This window comes from Pseudopipra pipra, chromosome 4, assembly GCF_036250125.1.
Source record: "Pseudopipra pipra isolate bDixPip1 chromosome 4, bDixPip1.hap1, whole genome shotgun sequence".
NCBI classification, from domain to species: Eukaryota; Metazoa; Chordata; class Aves; order Passeriformes; family Pipridae; genus Pseudopipra; species Pseudopipra pipra.
The window spans coordinates 35253771-35277299 of NC_087552.1; the positions used below are offsets into that span (position 1 = coordinate 35253771).

Genomic DNA, 23529 nt, shown 5'->3' on the forward strand with positions numbered 1-23529 from the left:
GGATCAGCAGGTAAAAACCTAGGACTATGATATGAATGGCTGGTGATAACAATTGTGTGGATCATGGTACATCAAGTTATCACACCTGAAATGTAAAGGTGGTCTTATTTCTATTTGAAGACAGCATGGGAATAGAAATGGGTCAACTGCTTTGTGTATTGACAGAGTTTGTAGGCTGGTTATCTTAATCCCCCACGTGACACAAGACAAATATAGCAGCTCTTACCTAAATTATCTGAAACATATTTGTAGCATAAATGGGACTGTCCCAAAGACAGGCAAGGTACAGAGCTGGAGGTAAATACTGCTGCACCTCTTTCTAGACAAGCTATACCATTTTGAGTTGTCAAAAGGTTTTATGCTTCTACAGGCATACACGGTTTTTAGTGATTAAGAAATTGAAGGTGTGTTTGCAGTTCATGTCAGCTTATTTTATTATAGTTCTCTGTGCTTATGACAGTGTGAGTTATGCAATAAAAATAGGGAAGATCTATGGGAAAGGCAGCTGGATGATTATGCCATGTATGGCATTTTGGTCATTGGCCTCCATTAAGCTATCACAAGTACAATAGTCAAAATAAGTAAAGGCTAGAGACTAACAGAGATAAACATGGATTCCATGATCTTTTCTAATGACATTGGACAGGTTAGTGTCTGCTTCTTTATCTTCATCACTAGTGTGTTTATGTAGAAAAAGAATTTCAAATGCATAAGATACTGCCTTTTAATAAGAGTTAGCTGTATTTATTGTGTCTCTGAAAACTAAGCCTTTAGTGTTTCTGGGTTAGGTTTTCCTGTATACATGCTGACCACAGTAGGAAACTGAAATGGACCCTGTAGATACTGTAAGCACTGTTTAAAAAAAAGCAAGAACAAAATAAGAGCAAGGAACTCAAACCTAGATTCTTTCTGGAAAATACTGATCAGTTTCTTTTATTAAAAAGCTATAACTTAAGTGTGTTCTGTTAATTTCATACATTGTATAAATCAGACACAATTACTTTCCATGACTGTCATAAAAACTTAGATTTTAGAAAACTGACCATCAAATTTTTTGCAAGTTTTAAGTGAGAGAGCTGGTGAGATCATTTGAAGGGCCCAGCAGAAAAAAGGAAAGCACTTTTAAAAAAGGAACGGAATGGAAGGAAATTATGGAACAAACTCTGCAGAATAAAACAACACCCAGGAGTACATCAGTGTTAGCGAAATACCAATCAACCTGGAAATTAAGCAAAATCAGCACCTCCTACTACCCTTTCCTCTGACAAAATTCATACTGAATCCAGAGAGGAACTCCATTTTGATCTCTCAGATTTTATATCCATCTTAGGAACATGAACTTACTGAGAAAAAAGCTGTTATTCAAAATACCAGCCTATAGTAATTTCTTTTTAAAAATGTGTTTTCAAGTATATGACAGAATACACTGTGTCTAAGTCATTTTACTGTGAAACTTTTGAAAAGTCTAGAATTAACAGTGTTCTAAAAACCTCTAGATTTTTATTTCAGTCACTTTATTCAAAGCAATCTTTCCAATACATCTAATGGATTTATATGCATTTATTACACATTTACATGCAAAATCTGCAATGTATAATCCAGATATATGTCCTTGCAATTAATTGCTAATACTCAGCTAAAAGATCTCCAGACTGGATATTAATAGGGACTGCACTGAACCTCAGTTAAAACAATTTCATATTTGAGAGTTTAGTTGTTATATCTCTCTTTCAAGAAAATGCTGCTGTTCAAACAAATATTTGACACAAACCAGCCTCAGTGAACATAGTAAATAGGCTCTATCATTTTATTAGTATCCCATATCTGAGCATATCACAGTCTCTGAGCACTTTACAAGGGGGGATACAGGCTGAGTCATATATGATTTCATAAGTCAAGCTTAGCTAAATCAAATCAGATCCCTCTAAGTTAAAACTTTGAAAGTCAGTTGAAAATCAAAGTTCACAGTGATTCAACACAGCAATTGCTGGTAAAAGTGTCCCACATTCATTTAAGCAAGACAGTTTGAACCTACTGGCATACTACAACATGTTTGGAGAAAGCTTAAGTATCAGGGCAAATGATATTGCTTTGCCTATTCATAGAATTATAGAATCAACAGAATCTTGATTACAGCAGTTTCCTGAATACAGTTCTGTAGACTCAGAGGTGTAACTTCTTCTTTACTACTTGAATGTAGCCCTGCAAAAATCTGTCTCTTCCACGCAGTTTCCAGGTGAAGAAAAAAGCAAATACAGAAATAGCAGCTTCTGGATTCCAAAGACCCACACCATGTATCACTCACATGGTTGTAGAATTTATTATAAAATACATACTTTCATGATTATTATGTTTCTTGGAACAGAGTTAACAGCTTCTACAGCACAGTGTGCATGAAAAGTGTTTCTATATGGAAAGGCAATAATAGTTGTCAGAACGCAAAGCTTAAATCCTGAGACAAGAGCAGACTCCTTTAAAGCAGAAAGCACTCGAGCTGTAGGCAAAATCCAACCAAGTCTTTTTGTTTGGCAAAACCAGCTGTTCACACAATGGTGGCCACCCAAAATAGTTGTCCTCATAGCAGGTCAGAGCTAACTCTGATGGATTAACAGGTATTTTCCTTATTACAGAGTTAGGGCATAGTTTGACTAACATTTTATGTGGCCATGCCAGCCTAAGCACTGTGCATTCTCATCCTTAGTCATTCACTCATTCCTCCCACTAACCTCTGCCCTTCACACCAGAACAAGTGTTTGTGTAACCAGCTTATAAATGGGACCAATTCCCTCATTCAAATCCCTTCTTTATTATTAGGTTTATTGTTCTTAAGCTGGATCTATGCTGCAGCTTAATTTACCCTTCAGTGTGACAAGTGATTGTGAGGTGTAGGTGTGGGAAAAGAGAAAGGTGGGAAGAGGGATTGCTTAATCTTGTACCATACCAACAAGAGGTCTGTGTGATCGTCATTTCTGTGATTACAACATTGACTGCTTGCGATGTGAACGCAGAGGGTCAGTGCAGAGAGTTGCAAACACAGCACTGAAAGGAAGCAGAGATAGTGTTTCTTAAACCCAGGCTCGCTTGGAACTTGTCTTACGACAAGTTTCCTGTTGTTCTGGAAACAGTACTGTCTAAAAGGTGTTTCTAAATAACATTTCATAAAGAACATGTTTATCTCAGCTTCTGTCTAATTAAAGCAGTCTTATCTGATCTTGAATTCTGGCTAACTATAGGGCACAGTAGCAGAGTAGTTTGAGGTCCAATTAAATACTCCTCCTAGCAGAGATCTTCCTCCAGAGAGCACTGAAAAATCAGCACGTCTTTCAGATTGGGTCAGTATGGGTAGAAGCCTTCAGTGAGATTTTTAAAGCATCAAAACTCTCTCTCTGCTACCCTGAACTAAAAATATGGGTTGGAGAGGTGTTTGATGGAGTGGGGAGATGATTTAAGAAATCATGTAAACTGTACTTTCTGAGCAGAAAGGTTTTGTCTGGCTCCTTTTTCTTTTTTGCCTAGCTGCAATCATAGTCATTGTATGAATCACTGCATTTCTAAGAAAACCATGCAAGAAGTCAAATGGCAATACCCAGTGTGACAGGGCTAACACCAATTTTTAGTTAAAATGTATGAATAACAGTTGTGTGTCTTTACTTAAAGTGAGTAGCATGGCTTATATACTCATCAGAAACACTGCTTCTTCTGTAGCTTTTTTAAAAAAATGTATTGTACCTAGTAAGTAAACTATATTAGAGCAATCAGAACTCTTTCAAATTCAGATGGCTTTAGAGTTGAAAAAGAATAATTTGTACTGTCAGCACCTTCACTGACAAGTTCTCTCTCTAACATGGGAACCATGCTATACTGGATTTAACTATCCAAATAATTGTGAGCTTTATTTAAAAAATAAAAATGCCCCAAAAATCTTGATAAACACATGTACTATAGCTTGGCCTAGAAAGTCATAATTGTCATATATGATAATTGTCACACATTTCCTATCATAGGTTATTCTAAATAATAAAATTACTAACATTTGGATTCCATATCTCTATGGCCTGGTTTCAGCCCACCAAATTTGCCTCAGGTCTCCCCTCGTATTTCCATGCAGGCTAATACTGCATTACCACAACTCTTGGTTGTGCTCTATAACTCTTGGGCCCCATAGTCCTCCTTCCCAAGTTGCACTGCCTAGCTCGGACATAAGAGCGTACTTATCACCCAGATAATACCAATCAGATTGCTGCTGCCAAACATAGCAGGCCGGAGTAGGGTTTCTATTCTTTACCTTACTCAGGCATTGATAAAAATGCTTTTCCCTGCATAGCTCCCAATCTTCCCCAAACTTGTAAGAGTACAGAACTGCACCAATAGTGCCTTCAGTCTTCACAGCCCTGACAAGCTCTTCCTTTTTTGCAAGTGCTGATTTCTCTATGATCATTGTCATGAAATTTCCATCGATGTCCTGCGGGAACAAGAATCCTGGATTACTTATGCCCTACAGGTATCAGGAGTGGTTAAAGTCCACCACAAGGATCAGGGCCTGTGAACATGAGGTTTCTTCTAGCCTCATCTACTGCTTCCCTCATCAGGCAGCCTGTAGCAGACACCCACTACAATGTCATCCACACTGGTGTGCTGTTTAATCTTCTCTCTTAAGTTCTTAGCTGGCTCCTCATCCATCCTCAGAATGGCTCCATACACTCTAACTGCTCTCTCACATAAAGGGCAATTCCACCTCTTCATCTTCATATCCTGTCCTTCCTAAAGGGCCTGTATCCCTCCATTGCAACATTACAGTCACAGGAGCCATTCCACTACACTGCCATGATCCAGCAAGAACACAGCCCTGCAATCCCACACAGTTCTCTACTTACATTTATTGCCCATGCTGCACACACTTAGTGTGCAGGCACTTGAGAGTGGCTCTTCTGAGGGACACTTCAACGTGCCATTTTCCCAGAAAGGGTCTGTGAATTTTTTGCAAATTGGTATCTTGTAGGCACTTCCTTGCTTAACTGCAAATGCTTAAGGTGACCTCATTTTCGCTCTTTATTACCTTTGCCTTTACTTGCACCACCCCAGGCCCTTTGCTTGACAGTCCTGTCCTTCATTCCCTTACAGGCTGCTGATAATACTCTTCATTTCACATCACTCCCAGTTTAAAGACCTTCTTAGCAAGTCAGACATCCTGCTGGCAAAGATACCTTTGCTTCACTTAGTGAGGTGGATCCCATGTCTTCCAAGCAGATGCTGATGCTCAGACAGGGTCCCATGGTCAGATAAACCAAAACCCTTCTGCCAAAACAAACTGCACAGTCAGCACAGCTGGACAACTGTCACAGCTTGGTTTGTTTCTTCTACAAACATTCTCTGAACATAAGAACTGCTGAATGTTTAGGGGTTTTTTTATAAATATATAAAATTCACTTGAAGTCGGCATTTTAAAATGCTTCTATATGTGATAGTAAACGTACGTATCTATATTCTACTGTGTAGAAAATAAGGCTTCAGATGGTAACACCTACATGTATGTCCGGCTTAAAAGAACAAACTTACTTAAATAACAGGTACTCAGCTAATCCAATACCATTTCAGCCTTAGAAAGCTTTAGCAAACCTGTTTGGTCTGAGTGAAAATTATCAAGGAATTAAAAAAAAAAGGTACTTCATTTCCTTATGTTATCCTAACCCTAGTAACATAAAATCTATAGGTATAAAAAACCAATCTGACAGCTTCACAAATTGATCTCATTTACCTGCCTCATCCACACCATAACCTTCTGAACAATGTCAGAGATGTTATCACAGCATTTGACTAACATGAATGAGGTCAGGCTCAGGCTTTATAATTTCATGAGGTCATGTGGTTATTTGAAAGCATCATTTCCAACACAAAACCATTAATATTTTAATTCAAGTTTCTATATATTGACTTAAAGGTGCCCTTATCTAATTTGGAAGATAATTGTATTTAAGCAACTACTTGCAGTGGTTTTATTCATGATTGCTGGTGTTTCTGCTGTAGGAGCACCTCTACAAGGTAAATCCACAGATTGTGCTGAAGGCTGAGATTCCTTACTGACTGAAGTGAATCTCAGATGTAAAATAAACTATGCTGTCTGGCTGTTAGTGATCTTTTTTGTTTTGTTATTTTTTACAAAGTGAAAAAAAGCAGAAATAATAATAATAACAATAATAATAGTAATAATAATAATAATAATAATAATAATAATAATAATAAACAAAGCCCCCACTTTTAGTAGTGAAGAATTGCTAGTGTCATCTTCAATTTTCTGTGAAGCAAATTGGTTTAAATCAGTAAGCCAGGTAGCTTGGTACATTTAACTTGTAACTGCGACCAGAAAAAAAAATCAGAGTAAAACTCACAGAAGAACTTAAGAGGATAACCATAGTATAAGTACCAGCTGAAGATGACTTTTTGATATGCCCCTTGGACTGACATGGATGACTAAGGAATTGTGTCTCTGCTGAGTCTACACGGGTAGATAATGTCACTTCTTACGGCCTGTTGCCCTCTCTAGGAAGCCGATGTTCTGACATATATCTCACTTCAGTGTCACTTGAATCAAATACCCTACCCTAAGCTCATTGAAGTCAATGGAGGCTTTTCATTAACCATGCAATGTTTTAGGTCAAGCTTCAAGGCTCTTACTTCAGCACCTGTTTAGCCATATGCACGGCAACTGTCATCCAGGAGACTACCCCAGTGCCCAAACTGATAAGAAGTCAAGGCTTAATTGAAGAGCCTCAAACTTTACAGTCATAATAATAATGGAAATAAAAATCAGAAAAGATAAACCAGTCCTATCTATTATATCTCTTAATTATACAGCTTTTACTTGAAGAGTCTTGAAGAGAGAGAAGGGAACACTTTTGCATATATATCTTCAAGTATAGTACAAAAAGGAGAGGCTTATATGCAACAATTAGAGTCAATAAAGCTAAGTAAGGAATACACTGGGTTACCCAGTGTCTCCTCTTGCTGAATGTCTCTGGAGGCTGATCATCAAGATGAAAGGCTAGATACATAAGCTTAACTGATATTTAGATTACATGAATTAAAATTATAACAAAAACTTTAGTTGAAAAGGGCTGAATAACAGTATGCAACAAATACGTTTTCAACTTGTCTGTCCGCTGACACATCACCACATTGTCAGTCACATTTGTACAAGTCCTATGTGGCCTCTTACCCATATGTTCAAGCACACATCAAATAGGATCTTTCAAGGACATCCTTTCACAGACAGCTTTTATAAAGAAACAATATAAATAGAATAATAAAAATGTCATAGCTTGGGGGAGGCGGGGGGGGGGGGAGATTGCAAAGTGAAAAACAGTAGCACAGTATCAGTGTGGACATGAGCCAAGAGAGACAAGAGGGGCTTTGTTGATCAGGTTACTCCTGCCATAAACAAACCTTCTCCATGTTGTGCAGAAGTGGAAGCAAACGGACTCTTGTGCAGTGGGGGGGGGGGGCACAATGAAAAGCTGTTATTTTTCAATTGCCAAAAACATTTTGTTTCCTTTGTCTCAAAAAGAGATCTAGATTAATCCAAGGTGAAGAATCTTAAAAACTTATATTTTCAGAGTAATTTATAATTTTATATCCTTTTTCAGGAAACGGGAGCAGAGAACCTGTTTAACATACATACTTTTTTGACCACCACTGTGCTCAAAAAAGCATTTACCTGTCAGTCTGTTGGCCCTCAAATTAAATAATGTCTGACTTCAAGTCTTTTTGTTCATATTTGGCAAAAGGCATCAAGGCTTCATCTAAATCTGCTTTTTGGCTCTTTTCCAAACTATCTATTTCCCTGTATATCTGAAATGTTGCATAATATGTGGCATGTTAGTTTACCATGCAGACCCTCTCCTGTGCATCAGTCTCAAACACATTTGCATCTGGTGCAAATTTCTTGCAACTAAGCGTGACCTATGTCAATAACCAGATCATCACCTCATCTATTTGGAAAACACAAGACTGTATGTGCTGTCAGTTTTGCTGCAATGAGCTGGATGTTCTGTATGAACATATATCCTACATAAGTTTTCTAGATTATGTACTTCTAAATTTTGAGAAACTTGCCTACCAGAAACTTGCCGGAAGATAATTTTAATGAAAGAAACTATTTAAAGCACTGCCCTGAATAGAGTTGATTTTTACCATATATTCAGGCACTCACAAAATCAGAGTACAAATTCGTACAGCTTCCTCAGAAAGCAGCCATCAAGAGGATGAAATATGAAGTGAGAGCAGAAGCATCATGTAAGGTGGAGGAAGGGAAGCAGTAGTCACCAGGCCTAGCGCTGGCCCTGGAAGCTGGCTGTCCCTTAGCAGTCCATATTGATAACGGAGAGAAAGCCATTTTGGTAGATTCATAGCACCCAGAGTAGTGTAGGTGTGAATGCCTTCTGGTTTCCTCTGGAGGAGACCAGTAAAGCTGCCATCCTTCAGCTAAAGTCAGTCTTTGTGAATGCACTCCCTAATATTTGAAATATCACCTTCAACTAGGCCATTAACAGTATTTTGCATGGGCAGAAATACTGAATAGAAGTAATTTCTGATCAGAGGTTAATTAAAGTGTTAGAGACTAAAGCTGGTAACACTTTTTCCTCTTGCATGTAATACTCAAACATTTAAAATTCTGCAAAACCTGGATAGAAGAAAAGAATTTTCTTTCATATCAACTTTAGTAATGACTTGACTAATTAGTAATGACTCAGGGAAGCAGATACCACGTATTAAATAACACAAGAATGAAGATGACATGGTAGATCTTGGAGTTGTACATATCCTTCAACTGAGAAATGACTATCAACAAAATTTATTGTTTTGTTATAATTGTTATTTCTCTCCCCTTTCCACTCAGCTGAGTGAATGTAATCTGTTGCAAACAAGAGATGTTATTTAAGCTCTTGTTTCCTACTGTTATATATGCTTTAAAAATAAGAATAAAAGAAAAACCGTTTCCTTATTGTCTTCATTCTCTATGCACTAGTTCAGTAAATTCTTTGATAGAAAGAAATAGGAAGGAAAACTTTAAAATGAACCATTATCAGGCACTGTACCCCAGAAAAAAAATCCATAGAACAATCCAGAAAAAAAAGCCAAACAACTATATGCCATTAATTTATTTCTATAATAAGCTAATATCCAAAATCTGATTTTTAGGAAAGAGTGTGAGCTGCCAGCCAACAGTGTACCTTTATTCAGTAGAGTGCCTAGGCAAATGGTTAACTCTAAGCAAATTTTTCAGTTTCATTGATCTGAGAACACTTTCCTGGGGTTAGAATGAGAACTTGATATACAGGCCTGGATTTAAACATATGCTGATTTACAGTCTGAATATGAATCAGTATCATTATGCCTTTAGGATCCATTCATAATAGCTGGAACTGTAGTCCAAGACCACAGAGTCAGAATGTATGAATCCTTACCCTTCACACTTTCATCAGTGATGAGATACAGTCAGCATCAGCTCAAGAGATCTGGGGGGTCCTGTCAAGTTGATTCCTTTTCCTAGTTTAAATCTGATTTCTTTATATAGTGATAAAAACAGGGTTGATTATACACATATAGATATATTTTTTTTTAATATCCAGTTCTTTCCTGGCCTACCAAAGGCAGGTATTATTGCCAATTAATTGCTTCCTTTATTATTATCCTTTTTTTTACTGTTGATGTGAAAGTTGCGAATTACCATACGTAGTGACAATGACACAATGAAGAGATATGTTGAAAAAAAACCAATATGGGAATACAGAAGTATTTATTAACATTACATTTATATGCTGGTTTATTTAGATTATGCAGAAGCTTTAAATGTCTGTGGCCAATAAAACTGAAGTTTAAGATGCTAAAATAACAGATAAATGAAGCAGATAATAATGTTTATTAAATAGTTCCATTTGTCATTTAAGGCTGTAGATTTGACATGAAATGTATGACACATAAATAATAAGATACGTTATAGATCACTCACTGTTCTGATTTTCTGTCAGTAAAACTTCTCTACCAGTCTGAAAGAATAAAAGGGATTTTCAGGCTTCTGAGATAGGAATCGCCATGTGCTGAAATGTGGGATGTTTGACAAGACAGCACATAGGAGAAATAAATATCAAACCAGAATGACTGAAAAATTATAGTGAAACGTGAAACTCAGCAGCTTACCCTGTAAAGAAATTTAGCATATAGAGGATGAGAAGCCATGCTGGAGCACGAAAATAAAAGAGAGGATCAATGTTGATCCTCTGGTTGTTGGGAGGGAAAAGTCTCCAGAGGCTTTTGAGAACTCCAGCATCAAGTCACGAATACAAGGACAAAAATACTGCTCTCAGTAGATATGATCTATGCCCTGCGGATGTCAGGTCAGCACCTCAGAGAGACTACTTTTATCTCATAATAAATTCTTCAGAAGAGCAATGATTTTGACTCTGAAATTCTCCAAATGCATTTTCCTGCTGGACACTCTTTACACTGTATTCCTTTACACTGTCGTTTGAGGCAGAGCACACTGTGCTATTTGTATGACAATGCACCAGCCTGCGTCCTTAGCGGAGCCTCAGAAAGGCTTCTTGCAGGGAAGTGAGGAAACAATATAAGCCTGATTCTAGGACAGCAGTGCAGAGGAAAAATGGCTCCTGAGCTTAACAAAGATGAGCAGAAGGAATCCTCCCACTTGCAGTTCACCTTGTTTATCAGGTGTTGGGAGGGAAAAAACACCTGACACATTCTCAGGAGACAGTATGACAGTATCAGATGGGCTGCAGGATTTGAGATTGGACCTCAAGCAGGAGAAATGCTGACATAGGAAGAAATATGTTGCAATCCCACTGAAGATCTCCAAATTTTAGCACACACCTGTTTTAGGTCCCTGAACACTGGCAGGCTCCTCTGAAGTTGCTCCAAAACCTACTCTGTATACACCTAATTCAGACTGATCGAAAATTTCCAGCAAACTAATTGGAAAGTTTCTCAAATAATTGAATTTTCTTCTTCCACTCTATTGAAAGAAAGAGCTTCAAAAAAAAAAAAAAGGGAAAAAAAAGGAAAAAAGCATGTAAAATTCAAAAATTCATAGTGATTCTTTTTGTAATGGGAAAAACCCACTGTGACATTCTTAATATATAAAAAAAGGCTGTTTTTCTACATTGTATCTCACTGTGAAACTACACATCGTTTAGAAGGTGAAAATTGTTGCAAAGTGAGAGGGAAATAATTTTGGGAGACCCTTGTCAAATTATTAGCAACACATACCACAGAGAACCGCAAAGAAAAAGGAAATCTCATAAAATACAAAAGGCCAAAGCTCTGAAAGAAACTTCTGTCTTATAATTAATTTTCTACATTCCATCTCTGTTCTCAAGCACAGAAACCTTTTAAATTAAATTATCTTCCAGTAGAGAAATACATGGAATTATAATGCACAAGAACACATTGCTACTTTAATATTCTACACTATTTATAAGACAGCACAAGACATAGTGTTTTACTTTTAAATTCTGGCATCCCAAATAATTTTAATTTCTTAGGCATTTATCTATGTCAAATTTAGAACACATTAAATTCACCATAACATCCTGAGATCTTTTTGCTCAGAAATGTATCAAGTCAGATTTCCATTCATGCTGCATTTACATTTATATCCATTTTAAAGACCCTCTTGTCTGCCATAATGATTTCAAATGATCCTCTTGAAAGAAAGTAGGGTCTATATTGTATTTTAAAAAGCTGATTATTCAGAAAGACCTTGATTTTACAGCAAAGTACACTGTATGACACAGAACCTCAGCTGGCTAATATTGTTGTAATTTCATTTACAGCAGTCAAGTTATGTGGGTTTCCCTCAACTGGGGATCTAGTCATGAATACTTTGTGCAATTAGAGGATACGTACTTTAAGCAGTAATACACAGAGCTCTATTGTATATATTTGACAAGTAATTCCATACTTCAACCAAATGTGGAAACTGTGAGTTTGGAAGCTAAGCATATCAGTTATACCCAAACTTTATCCATATCCTTCTTTTAAGTTTTGCAGATCTTGATTTAACCATCCATTGTCTTCGATATTAGAATCATAGAATCAACCAGGTTGGAAAAGATCTCCAAGATCATCAAGTCCAACCCTTGATCCAATGCTGCCATGATTACTAGACCATGGCACTCAGTGCCACATCCAGTCTCAGCTTAAAAACCTCCAGGGACGGTGAATCCATCACGTCCCTGGGCAGCCCATTGCAATGTCTGATTATTCCCTCTGTAAAAAATTTCTTCCTAATATCCAATCTAAACCTCCCCTGGCACAGCTTAAGACTGAGATTATCCGGGTTTATGCCACTGCATCTGAACACAGAATATTTTGAGGCTATACATGATTTATATAGGTCAACACTAATTACTATGAAAAGACTCAGGTAGCTAAAGCTTATATTTTTTAATACCAGACCTGATTTTCACTGTCACCAGCAAGGATGATATTGCACCTTGCCCATACAGTGAACAGTCCCATCTCCTTTTAGATTCTGGACATAGGTCTCAAGGAAAGTTTACATGGTTCATAGGCCAGGGACAGATGGTATATTTCATCCCAGCAACACTTAACTCCTGTCAGTGATGGCAGATGAAAATGGGGTTTAGGGTTTTTAAATTAAAAAGCCTGTGTTATTAAAACCAGCTCTAATCAGTTGGGACTGAAGGCCCATTTATGTTTTCATTTGCTGTGGTGAAGCATCAGAGTTATCACATTGTGCACTGTGGCATTACTATAGGGTTTTATTCTTGTAAATAAAAACAGAATTTCTTTCTTAATCCTTTCTTTGAAACTAAGTGATCATAGCCTGAATTTCCACTGTGAATTAGAAAACTGTACGTCACCATTTAAACATATTCTACAGGTCTCACAGAATCCTTTTTTTGCATGCCTACACTGATTTTAGAGGATTTTAACATCAATCAAAAGCTGAATTAAAAAAGAAAGAAACTACTCTTCGAATCAGAATTTCCTAATTTTATTCTTTGGTGGGTGTCCTCTGTAGTGACAGTGTCCCTGTGGTTCATGTTGTTTCTATGGTCTTAGATAGACACTCCTGAAAACTACTTCTTTGAAAAAATATAATCAATAAATAAACCTTTCTGCTAAAGCACATAGCTGTACAAAGAGAACAGAACAAAAGACAGCAGATGAAAACCATAGGTAGTAGCAGGTCTAACTCTGTCTTATAATAAAATTCAGATACAACTTCTGTGAACATTAAAGCAGTAAAAGGGGCAAAAATGCACAGCATATAATTTCAAAGTGACAACAATCAAAGTTCCTCGGAAAAGGAAGAAAAACATTACTCGTTTTGTACTTGTTATGTAATTTCACTTGTCCTTGGACACATTTCACCTGCAATCACACTTCAAGCAGTTTGGTATGGAATTTTTATTACTCCTTTATATTTTTTCATCATCATCACTATTTATTTTTTTAAATGTGACTGGGCTTGCCTGTTTCAAAGAGGTTTTTGAAACATCTGTGTGCATGGTGGACATGGCTATAGTCTCATAATCCTCCTCACGGGAGTGGAAATGACAAAAATGAAATAAAAACTGCAGGTCCCTTTGGAAGTTCTTATTGAGAAACCCGTAGAAGATGGGATTCACACAGGTAGAAATCATGGCAGTGAGGTGGCAAATCAGGAACAACAGGTTGTGGCTGCAGGTAGCAACAGGCAGAATTTCATGATTCCAATCAAACACGATATTGAAGATGGTGAGAGGCAGCCAGCAAACTGCAAATGCGACCACTATTGAGATCAGCATGATGTTGATCCTTTTGGTTTCAGAGGATCTGTACTTACTGTCTCTCATCTTGTCCATCATGTTGTTCCTTTTTTTCAACCGTATGTATATCTGCAGGAAATTCAACAAAGACATGGAATAAATTAACCTACCACTGTCATCTTCGCAAGGATAAACAAACATCAGACAAGAGGATTGTGTTGCAAGAGGATTCTATCTTACCTTCAAGTAGCAAATAAATATAAAACAGAGTGGTCCAAAGTACTGAATCACCAAAAGTGTTGTAGTATAAGAAAGCCTGGCAGTGTCCAAGGGGAACAGGTCCAAGCACACATATTTGTCTTTATATTCATCAAATGTTACATTTCTAAAGGGCTCATCTGTTAACACGTGGTAGACCAGGAAAGGCAAAGAGGAAGCTGTGGCTAAAATCCATATGGCAGCAATCCCCATGTAAGCATGTTTGTTGTTCGGCCTCCAGCCACGGGGATTGATGATCAGCTGATGGCGCTCAACAGCAATGAGGACTAAAGAAAAGACTGAGACAGTGATGGAGGCACATTGCACAAAAGGGTTCAGTTTGCACATGGCCTCCCCAAAAATCCAGTGGTCCATTAAAGTATACACGAAGGTAAAGGGAAGACACATGATGGTCACCAGGAGGTCAGAAAAGGATAGATTGACAATGAGGATGTTGGTAACATTGCGCATCTCCTTTTGTTTTAAAATAATGACAATCAAAGCCAGATTCCCAGAGACTCCCAGAATTATCACAGTCCCATAAGCCAAGGCCAGAGTGAAGACCATGGCCAAAGGCACACGGCAATCCTCGTCCTCAAACTGCAAGATCTGCGAGTTCGTCTCTGAAAAATTCAGGTGACCGGAAATATTTCCCAGTAGGGCGAGGACCGAGGTATTCATGTTGTTTCCAGCTCGATGCCGCCCTTCGCCGCCGCCGCTCTCATCCAGACCGCTCCGAGTTCAGGACGCGCCCATCGGTCCCGCAGCGGAGCCCGGGCCGAGCCCGCTCCTCAGCGCCGCATCTTCCTCGCACCACCTGGGGAGAAGGGAAGGAGCGGGGCCGGTCACCTCGGCACGGCGCCTGCCCCCGGGTCCCGCGGGAGCGGAGCCACCCGGCCCGGCCGGACCCGCACGGCCCCAGGGCCCCGCGCAGGGCGGCGGGAGCGGGGCTGCGGTCCGCGGGAAGGAGGCAGAAAGCGGGACCGAAGCGCGGGACTGCAAGCGGAGACACGACCCCTGACCGGCCCGTTCCCGCCGGCACAAGTTACACGGAATAGCGAGCTGAGAAGCACTTTCAGACTTCATCGGCGCAGCCTTCACTTTATGCTTTACATCTCCTTTTCATAAATTTAATCTGCAAACGTCTGATTTCTCAAACTGCTCTAAGTGAAATGACATCCAGTCATCACATGAGGTGGGGAAAGCCCATCTGACCAATGTGAGGGGAAGAAAAATGACTCTAAAAATTGCTGCATTCTTTTTTCACTATTGCATAGACTTGATGTTAAGTGACCGAGTGCCCACAGCAGCACTGGCACCGAGTCAAAGGCAAATCAGGAACTCTGAACAACTTAATCTCAGCTAACAGGGCTGTGCAGCACAGGAAGAACAAAACAAGACAAAAGATGGCAAAATTTAAACACTGAAGAAAATTTCTTTAGCCATGCAACACAAATAAGCATGCTTAAATAACCATCCTTTTGCAAGGCCTTGGATTTTAAAAATTTGAAACTCAAGCATGTGTGTTCAGGAGGAAAATTAAAATATAAAATCAAATAAACTGCTAAACAATTAATAAACAATTAATCAATAACCTGACACACCTTTATTTCAACTCACCATTAGTGGCACTGAATTCTGCACTGAGCCTGGAACTTTCCCTCTGCCCACTTCCATGAGCTAAATTTATTGTTCACTTAACCTTAGGTTATGGTAATGAAAGTAATGCCACTTAAAATTCACACAAGTCGGTTTCAAACACGTCTCCATATGGCATTTATCACAAAAGCTGTAGAAACATTGCCCACTAAAATGTACTTCATTAAAAGTTACCCTGAATAGGTGAGCTTTTGATCTTAAATGATACTCGATAGAAATCTCTGTGCCATCTAAGTCTCTGGAGAAGAATCGTCTTTGTTACTGGCGGCAGACACTCTTTTAACCAGCCACATGCTGGGGATCAGACCTGGAGCTCCCTCCTCCCTAGGGCAGAGCCAGTGTGTGAGGGATGGGCTTGCAGCTCCAGCTCCTTCTGAGGGTCAGCCAAAGGATGACCATGCCAATGCCATGTCTTCTCACTGCTGCTGCCGTCATGAGCTCACCTCATCTCTGCTGGCTCTTTATAATCACCACATGGCTGCATGAAACCACAACAGGCAATGTAGCTTGTGTGACATTTTACTGTGAAAGTTAACAGCAGTGATTTCAGACAAAAGGCATCTCTGAGGTTTGGCTACGCTGATTTTCAAGATAGCTAGGCACACAGCTGGGCATTCTCTCTCAGACTTGCTGCCTCTGCGAACTAAATTTATTGGATCTTCTAGTCCACCAGATCTGTTTTAGGGTCCAATAAAGAAATTTCCACCCCCAAGACCTCTTGAAGCATCACTTCAGCCAGAGCCAGAAGTAGGTGCTTTACCCAAAGGGAAAGTGTGTGGGTGATGTGGAGAGCCAGGGCTTCTCAATTCCTGCAGTATGACTATATCATAGTCCGAAAGTCACATCTGGATTTAACCATGATCTTCACCATCACTTGTACAGCACGAGGTGGGCAGTCCAGCCCTGTGATTTGATGGGATGACAGGCAAGGAGGGAACTGGGTAGGTTCTCTCACCAGCTGGGATCAAACTGCACCCAGCAACAGAGTGTCCTGGGTTTCAGGCTCTTAGTTTTTCTACTCCCTTAGACAAGCTCTGCTCTTGCTTATTTATTAAATATCAAACTCAAAACCAGAAAATGCTACTGCTCCTTCTTCCCTCACCTTTCCCCATAGCAGAGATGCAACCTAAGAGCATGTTTGGGAACCAGCTCAGAAACACAGCACTGCTGGCAAGTGACAAGGAGTCCTTTCCTGTCCCTCTCCAAAATGGACCAGACACCATGAAGGGATGAAGTTGCATGTCCTGGACAGCTGCACTGTTCCTTGTCCTCTACCCCATCAGCTCCCAAGTCAGGAAGCAGAACCCTCCCCACTCCCAGGAGTGCTGGCCTGGGATGGGGAAAGCCCATAGCTCTGCAGACCCCTCTGGGTGATTGCACAGTCTCCCCCACCATGCACACCATCCTGACTCTCCATGAGAATTTTGGTCACAAGTTTAGCAGTAATAGACAGAAAGGGCGAAATAATGTGCTGTGAGGTGACTGGAAATGCACTGTAAAACTGTTGGAGCTATTCCAAAGCAAGCACAAAATGCTGTCAGCCCAAGCTGATGGTTCACCCACCCACTTGCAAGTCCAACCTGGAGCCTACCCCTCCCTTGGATTTTGTCACCTGCACCTAAGAGAGCAAGCAAACGCCAGCCTAACCGGCACACAACCACCCACAGTCATGGGAAAGCAATCGCAGGGGAAACTCACCTTGCAACTGCTCTGCCCGTCTTTGGTCTGCTCAGAGGCTGACTCGGGAGGCTGGATGGAGAAGAAGGAGTAGGGAAAGGGGAAGCATTCTCTGGTATTTCTCCAGCTGAGATCCTAAAGATTGGTGAGGAAGGCTAGAGACTCCCCCTTAAAGCAGAACTCCACCTTACCCCAGTATCACATGATGGTGCTCTGCTGAGTACATCCTGAAAATCTCACTGCAAGCACATCACCTTTAAACTGCACATCTGGGGGTGGGTTGCCTAGTAATTCCGAAACAAATGCAATTAAATATTGAAACAAAAGAGGCGGGGGGGAGGGGGGGGAAGAGCTCAAGGAAAAGCTCAGGAAGGGAAACAGTTTCAAATCGGTCTGCTTGTTTCAGCATTTTGTCTGCAAGTTATTGCCATCTTGTGGCCAAACTAAAGATGGAAATAGAAGCTTTTGGAAAGCGGACTAGGAAGAGATTTTAAGCATAAGGAGCAGGTTACAGAGTTTGGGTTTGGCTTTTTAAACCAGCACAACCAGCCTCTGGTCTGAATGGTGATGACTGGATCAATAAAAAATGTCAAGTTGCTGAAACACCTTGTTGTGCCACTCACAAAAAGCACTGCACTGATCTACTTAGATGGTTAGAAAAGTCAGTGAGTTGGGAAGTCCATGAGAAGTTACCCATCTAAACTTAAGCAACACTTTGAAAATGTCCTGACAAAATCTGCAGGCTGTTTTAGAAGTTTAGATTTTTTGAAAAACAGAAGTTCCCTAACTATTCCAAGGCTCCAGATTAATTTTTCTGGTTTAAAGAGTTGCATGCTCTTACATTCTTACCTTCAGGCATACACCTATTATATGGCAACACTGTTGTGTTGTGGATAACTCTCAACTAAGGAACTATGGTAATTATAGCTAAAAAATTAGTTGCACATACCAAATGATTGGAACATTTTTTGTAGAAGGAGTCTTATAGGAAGATTTCAGAACCTAGCAGTGAAGTTGATGTTTATACTGCATTTCCAGGAGCTCAGCTCAACTGCATTGTAACTGCAGTCCTTGATGTAAGAAAGGAAAGCGCAGGTTGCTATAAACCAGTAGCTGTGGTGCTGCTGACATTTTAACAGCAGCATGCACAAGGTAAGTGCAAGCTATATATAATGCATCTCAAGAACCAGTCATACATGGGTCATGAGCACTGCTCTTTGACTGAACAGAGCAAAGGTGGGTACACTCACCCAGGGATCCAAGCTGAAGGTCTCATAAAGAGTATATTTCTGTCTGAATCAGTGACACTAGGATATGGACAACTGAGGCCTCTCATTGCTATGGATGTGAAATGATTCATTCACACTACCAAAAAAAAAATAAATTGTCCAATATAGAGATTTTTAAGGGCGATAGATAAAGCGCTAGACAGAGAAAAAGCTTTTTTTTTTTTTTTTTGTTATGCCAGGATGTTTCTTCCTGCTACTTCTCTGTAATGCTTTTACCCATATGGTCAAGATGGCTATTTAAAAAATTAAAACAGCATTCTGTGATACAGAATTGTGGTACTCTGCCAACAGGTATCCAGTGCAGAGATACATTTTCAGGACCAGTTCAGAATAAGAGACTTGGGGTTGCATAACAAGCCGGGGAGCTTCAGGGATGGCTTTTGTGACAACACACCAGGACCTGCCCCCATGCTGAACAGAAGGGTTTGATCCCCGCAGAGGCCATTCACTTAAGAGTTGGACTTGATGATCCTTGTGGGTCCCTTCCAACTCAGAATATTCTGTGACTCACTTCAAAAAAAGAACCATTTTCGGCTAACTCCAAAATGGACCCACTCCTGGCCAGAGCAGAGATTCCCCTGCAACCTGTGGTGAGAACCTAAGGACACAAATTGTTTCCCTGCAGCCCATGCAGGCCCAGATGGAGCCATGCTGTGGTCCATGGAGAGGAGTCCACATGGGAGCAGGTTTGCTGGCAGGAACCATGACCTTGTGGGGAATCCACACTGGAGCAGTCTGTTCCTGAGGAAGTGCACCCCATGGAAAGGACCCATGCTGGAGCAGCTCTTGAAGAATTGTATCCCATGGGAAGGACCCCATGCTGGAGCAGGGGAACATCATAAGGTGGAAGGAGTGGCAGAGACGTGTGATGAACTGACCAGAACTCCCATTTCCTGTGCCCCTGCTCAACTCAGGGAGGTAGGACTTTAGAAGAGTTGGGACAAAAGAGTGGTGTTGAGCCTGGGAAGACAGGGGTGTAGGAAGTTGTGCATTTTTCCTTTGTTTCTCACCATTTTACTCTATTTTAAATAGATTAGTGTAACACAGAGGCATTCATTTACTTCCCTCGTGAAATGCTATTGTTTCTGCCACAGAAATTTCTGAATTTTCAGATAGATATGATCTTCTTTCTTGTCCATTTTGTCATTAGTGATGAGGATCTCCATTTGAGCAGTAAATGAAGTGATTCATAATACTTCATTTTTAATGGTTAGTATATACAAGAATTTCAAACATCGCATAAATACAGGCAAAACAAACCTCACAATTCCTCTGTTATACTATGCAAATATAATAATTACCTATAATAGATCAAATATAGAGCCTACATGCCACTCAGTGACCTGAACTCACAGCGATGACAACAAATATTCACAGAGTTATTCACACTGCAGACAGATACAAGGTCAGGCTTTGAACACTGCAGTGGAGAAATGGAAAGGGCTGCCTCAGTCATTGAGTTTTCAAACGTGCTACACTTATGAGTGTATATACATATGTATGCACACATGCTATAACCCAAGTCTTACTACAAGCTTTCTGCTTTGCCATACTACTGTGTGCCCACCTCAGATGACCGAATCTGTTGGAGCTGTGTCAGTCTTCTCTGAAGCACTTCACATACATATGAGCACTAAACACAGTAAAAAATAATCATTCTAATAAACAGAGATAGACCCTTTTAAAACTTCCCGTTATAGCTATATAAAATACATGTTGTGCAGCAAATGCCGTGTAGCATCAGGTATTCTCTGTAAGAAAATCAGGCATTAGCAGGCCCTGGCTATTCTGTGCATCTTCAGTCTCAACACCAAGCTGAGAGTCTCCACTTGGAGCTCCAAGCTCACAAAGATGTCAAATGATTTCTCAGTAACTTTAATTTTAGTGGTGATGACTGTCAGGACACGAGAACACTGGAGCAGTAAGATAACCATTGTGTTAAAGATTATCCTCTTCCAGGGAATGAATTCTTCAGTACATCAAAGGCACCCTGGACTGGAAGACTGTGTTTGTTTGTGTGTATATGTTTATTTGTGTGAAGGCATGACATTGCAAAATTTACAATGAACAGAACACAAGTATTTCAACTAAGGAAACAGAATAGCCTGAGTAAATGAATATAGAATTGCTTTGAAGTAAAAGCATTGAGAAGAGAACAAAATATTTTTAAGAAACATGTAGAAAAAAATATACCTAGACATCAATCCATTAAAATTTTTTCTCACTGCAACTCTCAAAAATGGAAAAGGTGTTGTAAAATGAGCTGTCACTTTCATTGCAATGTATTGTCATGTGCTCAGGCAAAACAATTGCTTTGTAAAACTTAAAATACACCAGGTAGAACACTAGGAAAATCATTTGTACTTTCTATTCTGTATAAAACAAACTGAAGTCACCACTACCAAAATGAATGGAAACACTCTCTGAAGGGTTTTTTAACCTTATTTTTTATTGTTTTCATTTTCTAGTACTGAACATCAGTGCCATTGAAATACTTGCATTTCACATTACTCAAAGATAAGGGAACTCATGCTCCTTGGGGCAAAAGCCTGTCATCAGTAGACTAAATAGGCCTTTCGCTATTGAGTACAATTTGAATAGCAGCAAATTCTCTGTTTGGATAAGAGCATGTTTATTCTGACACAACTGCATCTGACACCAAACATAACAACACTTCATTTGACTGCTAATGTCACAAACCCAAATGAGCATCATGAAAGGTTATGTGGTTAATCTCTACTGACAGTCTCGCTGCTGCAGTTCCATTTTCAACAATACAGCCAAGTTAACCAGTGCAAATCTATCCTGATCACATGAAATATTACAAGGCTGCTTGAGATATAACCTAAATTATGTTCACCTGGCTAAAATACTAAGTCATGTTTTGTGCTGTGCCCACCCTGCGCTGTCCATTAAGGATTCAAACTTACGTATGCTCATACACAAGCTCTCATCTGGCTTCACATAAAGTAGAAATAGGTCCCACAGTTCAGCATGATCATCCAGATGGGTCAATGTGCAGAATATCAGCCAAAAACTGTGATGACACATTAGGCAACAAAAATGACTAATTATAGGCTCACCCTTGGAAGTAAGTTAACCATCAGATGTCCTGCCTTTCATCACAAAGACAGCTCAATCATTGCCACAACTTCAGTAGTCCAAGGTTTGCTGCTTTATGCAAGGTAAGAACTGTGGAAGGGATGGGCCATACAGAAGCCAGAGATTAGTGGTATTTTGAATAATATTTTAATAGTACTTTTGCTGGGTATGAAGAGTTCGGTGAAAAATTCTGACCTACAGAAATGTTTTTTATGTATTTCACAAAATCTCTCAAATTCTGTAGTAACTATGTCTTACCATTTACACTGTCTTGCCCCATGGATAGGTGCTGCATTTGTATCAGACTTTACAGTAACATTAGACTTTGACTCATGACAAATTTTGACTCAAGACAATCAACTTCATGCTGTGGAACTGGATATTAGGTGGCTTAGACTCTTGGTTTTCTCATCAACTTCCACGGGAGCTTTGAGTCTTCATGTCTTCAGTTAGCCTTTAGAGGCTAAATTTTCTAAGATATTAGAATGATATTCCCAAAAGAAAGATACATATAGAAATGTGGTAAGAAACATGCCAAAATTAATTTATATTCATATAACCACAGAGTTCTCTGCTGTATTTTCTGTTTTGTTCTTCTGACTCAGGAATCTCAATCTTTTCTCTCTGATGCACCACTTTTCTTCCCCAGCTCCTCCAGAATAGGTATCTTTCATCATCACCATCTCTTACTTCCTCAAGGACTCCTCTATGATTTCAACAACCCCAGGGTGGCTGGTTTCTAAGGAACTTGTACTATGATCTGCTGTCACTTCTGCCATTCAATACCTCTAGACCTTTCCTATCTCTAGATTAATGATTTTATTATTCAGTAGTATTACTGGCAAGAGAGAGGTACACGAACAGTAAAAAGGAAAAAATTATAATGGTCTGAATAGTAATAGCCTCTGATGTGCGCAAGTATCAGGGATGAATTGTCCAAAAACAGCGGAGAGAAATCTGGTGTTATTTACAGCTCTGTGGGGAAAACAAACAAGCCCACACCTGCCAATACCTTACTGGTTGAAGAACCCTCCTGAAATAAGACAACCAACAAAAAAAATATATTTAATTCTTAGAGAAAATTGCTTTGAGGGAGGAATACTTGTGTTACTGCCTGCTCTTGATAAGAAGCACATGATTTCTGGAGGCTGCTTGGGAAACTGTACTAGGTGAACTGAACTAGGCCATCTTAGAAATGGCCTAACATGAAGGTACACTGTTTGTACCGTTATGAAGGTACAATCGTATCCCACATAAATCACAATTGTGCAATGTAAGAAACCTTAATTTCCCTCCTGTGAGCTCTACCAGCAAATGTGGATTTCTTTCTAAAGACAGTGTCAGTCTGCTGACAAAAGTTTTGATAGAAAGATATAGTGTCTCTAAAGTCACTGTTTCCAGGAGGCAGCTTCCACTTCAAGCAGTGAAGCCAGAAATGTGGGAAGCTCTGCTGGAACAGGGGACACCCAGGTAAGTGGGTACCCTGAGAGAAAGCCTTAATCACCTCCATCACATGTTGGAACCAGAGTGGGGTTTTGTCTTCAGATCAAATATTTGCGTGAAAGGCTTCAAAACCATCAGTGCTAGGTGGGAAGATGGTCGAAAATGCTAAGAACAGCTGCTCAGGCCTAAAAAAGATTAATTCTGTTCTCTGTTGTGACTAACGGGAAAGTTGTCTTAAAATGATGAGATGGATTGGCGCGTCACTTCCACTGTCAGCTCCCTGTGCTCCACTTGTACATGCAGTGATTCAC

The 23529-nt window shown here is 39.7% G+C and overlaps 1 protein-coding gene across 3 annotated transcripts in view; it reads right to left on the reverse strand.

Moving 5' to 3' along the window:
• The window catches only part of NPY1R (neuropeptide Y receptor Y1), a 44765-nt gene extending 27036 nt beyond the window's left edge, over nt 1-17729 (reverse strand). The window contains exons 1-4 of one of the 3 annotated variants that reach the window (XM_064652394.1): nt 17406-17728; nt 15882-16185; nt 14031-14865; nt 1498-13919 (exon numbers count right to left, since the gene is read on the reverse strand). In XM_064652394.1, coding sequence (XP_064508464.1) covers nt 13461-13919; nt 14031-14729 — 1158 coding nt within the window. In that variant the 5' untranslated portion in view covers nt 14730-14865; nt 15882-16185; nt 17406-17728 and the 3' untranslated portion in view covers nt 1498-13460. Of the gene's footprint in view, nt 1-1497; nt 13920-14030; nt 14866-15881; nt 16186-17405 lie in introns of those variants that run through there. The other 2 variants (XM_064652395.1, XM_064652393.1) reach the window with 2 other exon arrangements.
• Between the last annotated feature and the right edge of the window lie 5800 nt (nt 17730-23529).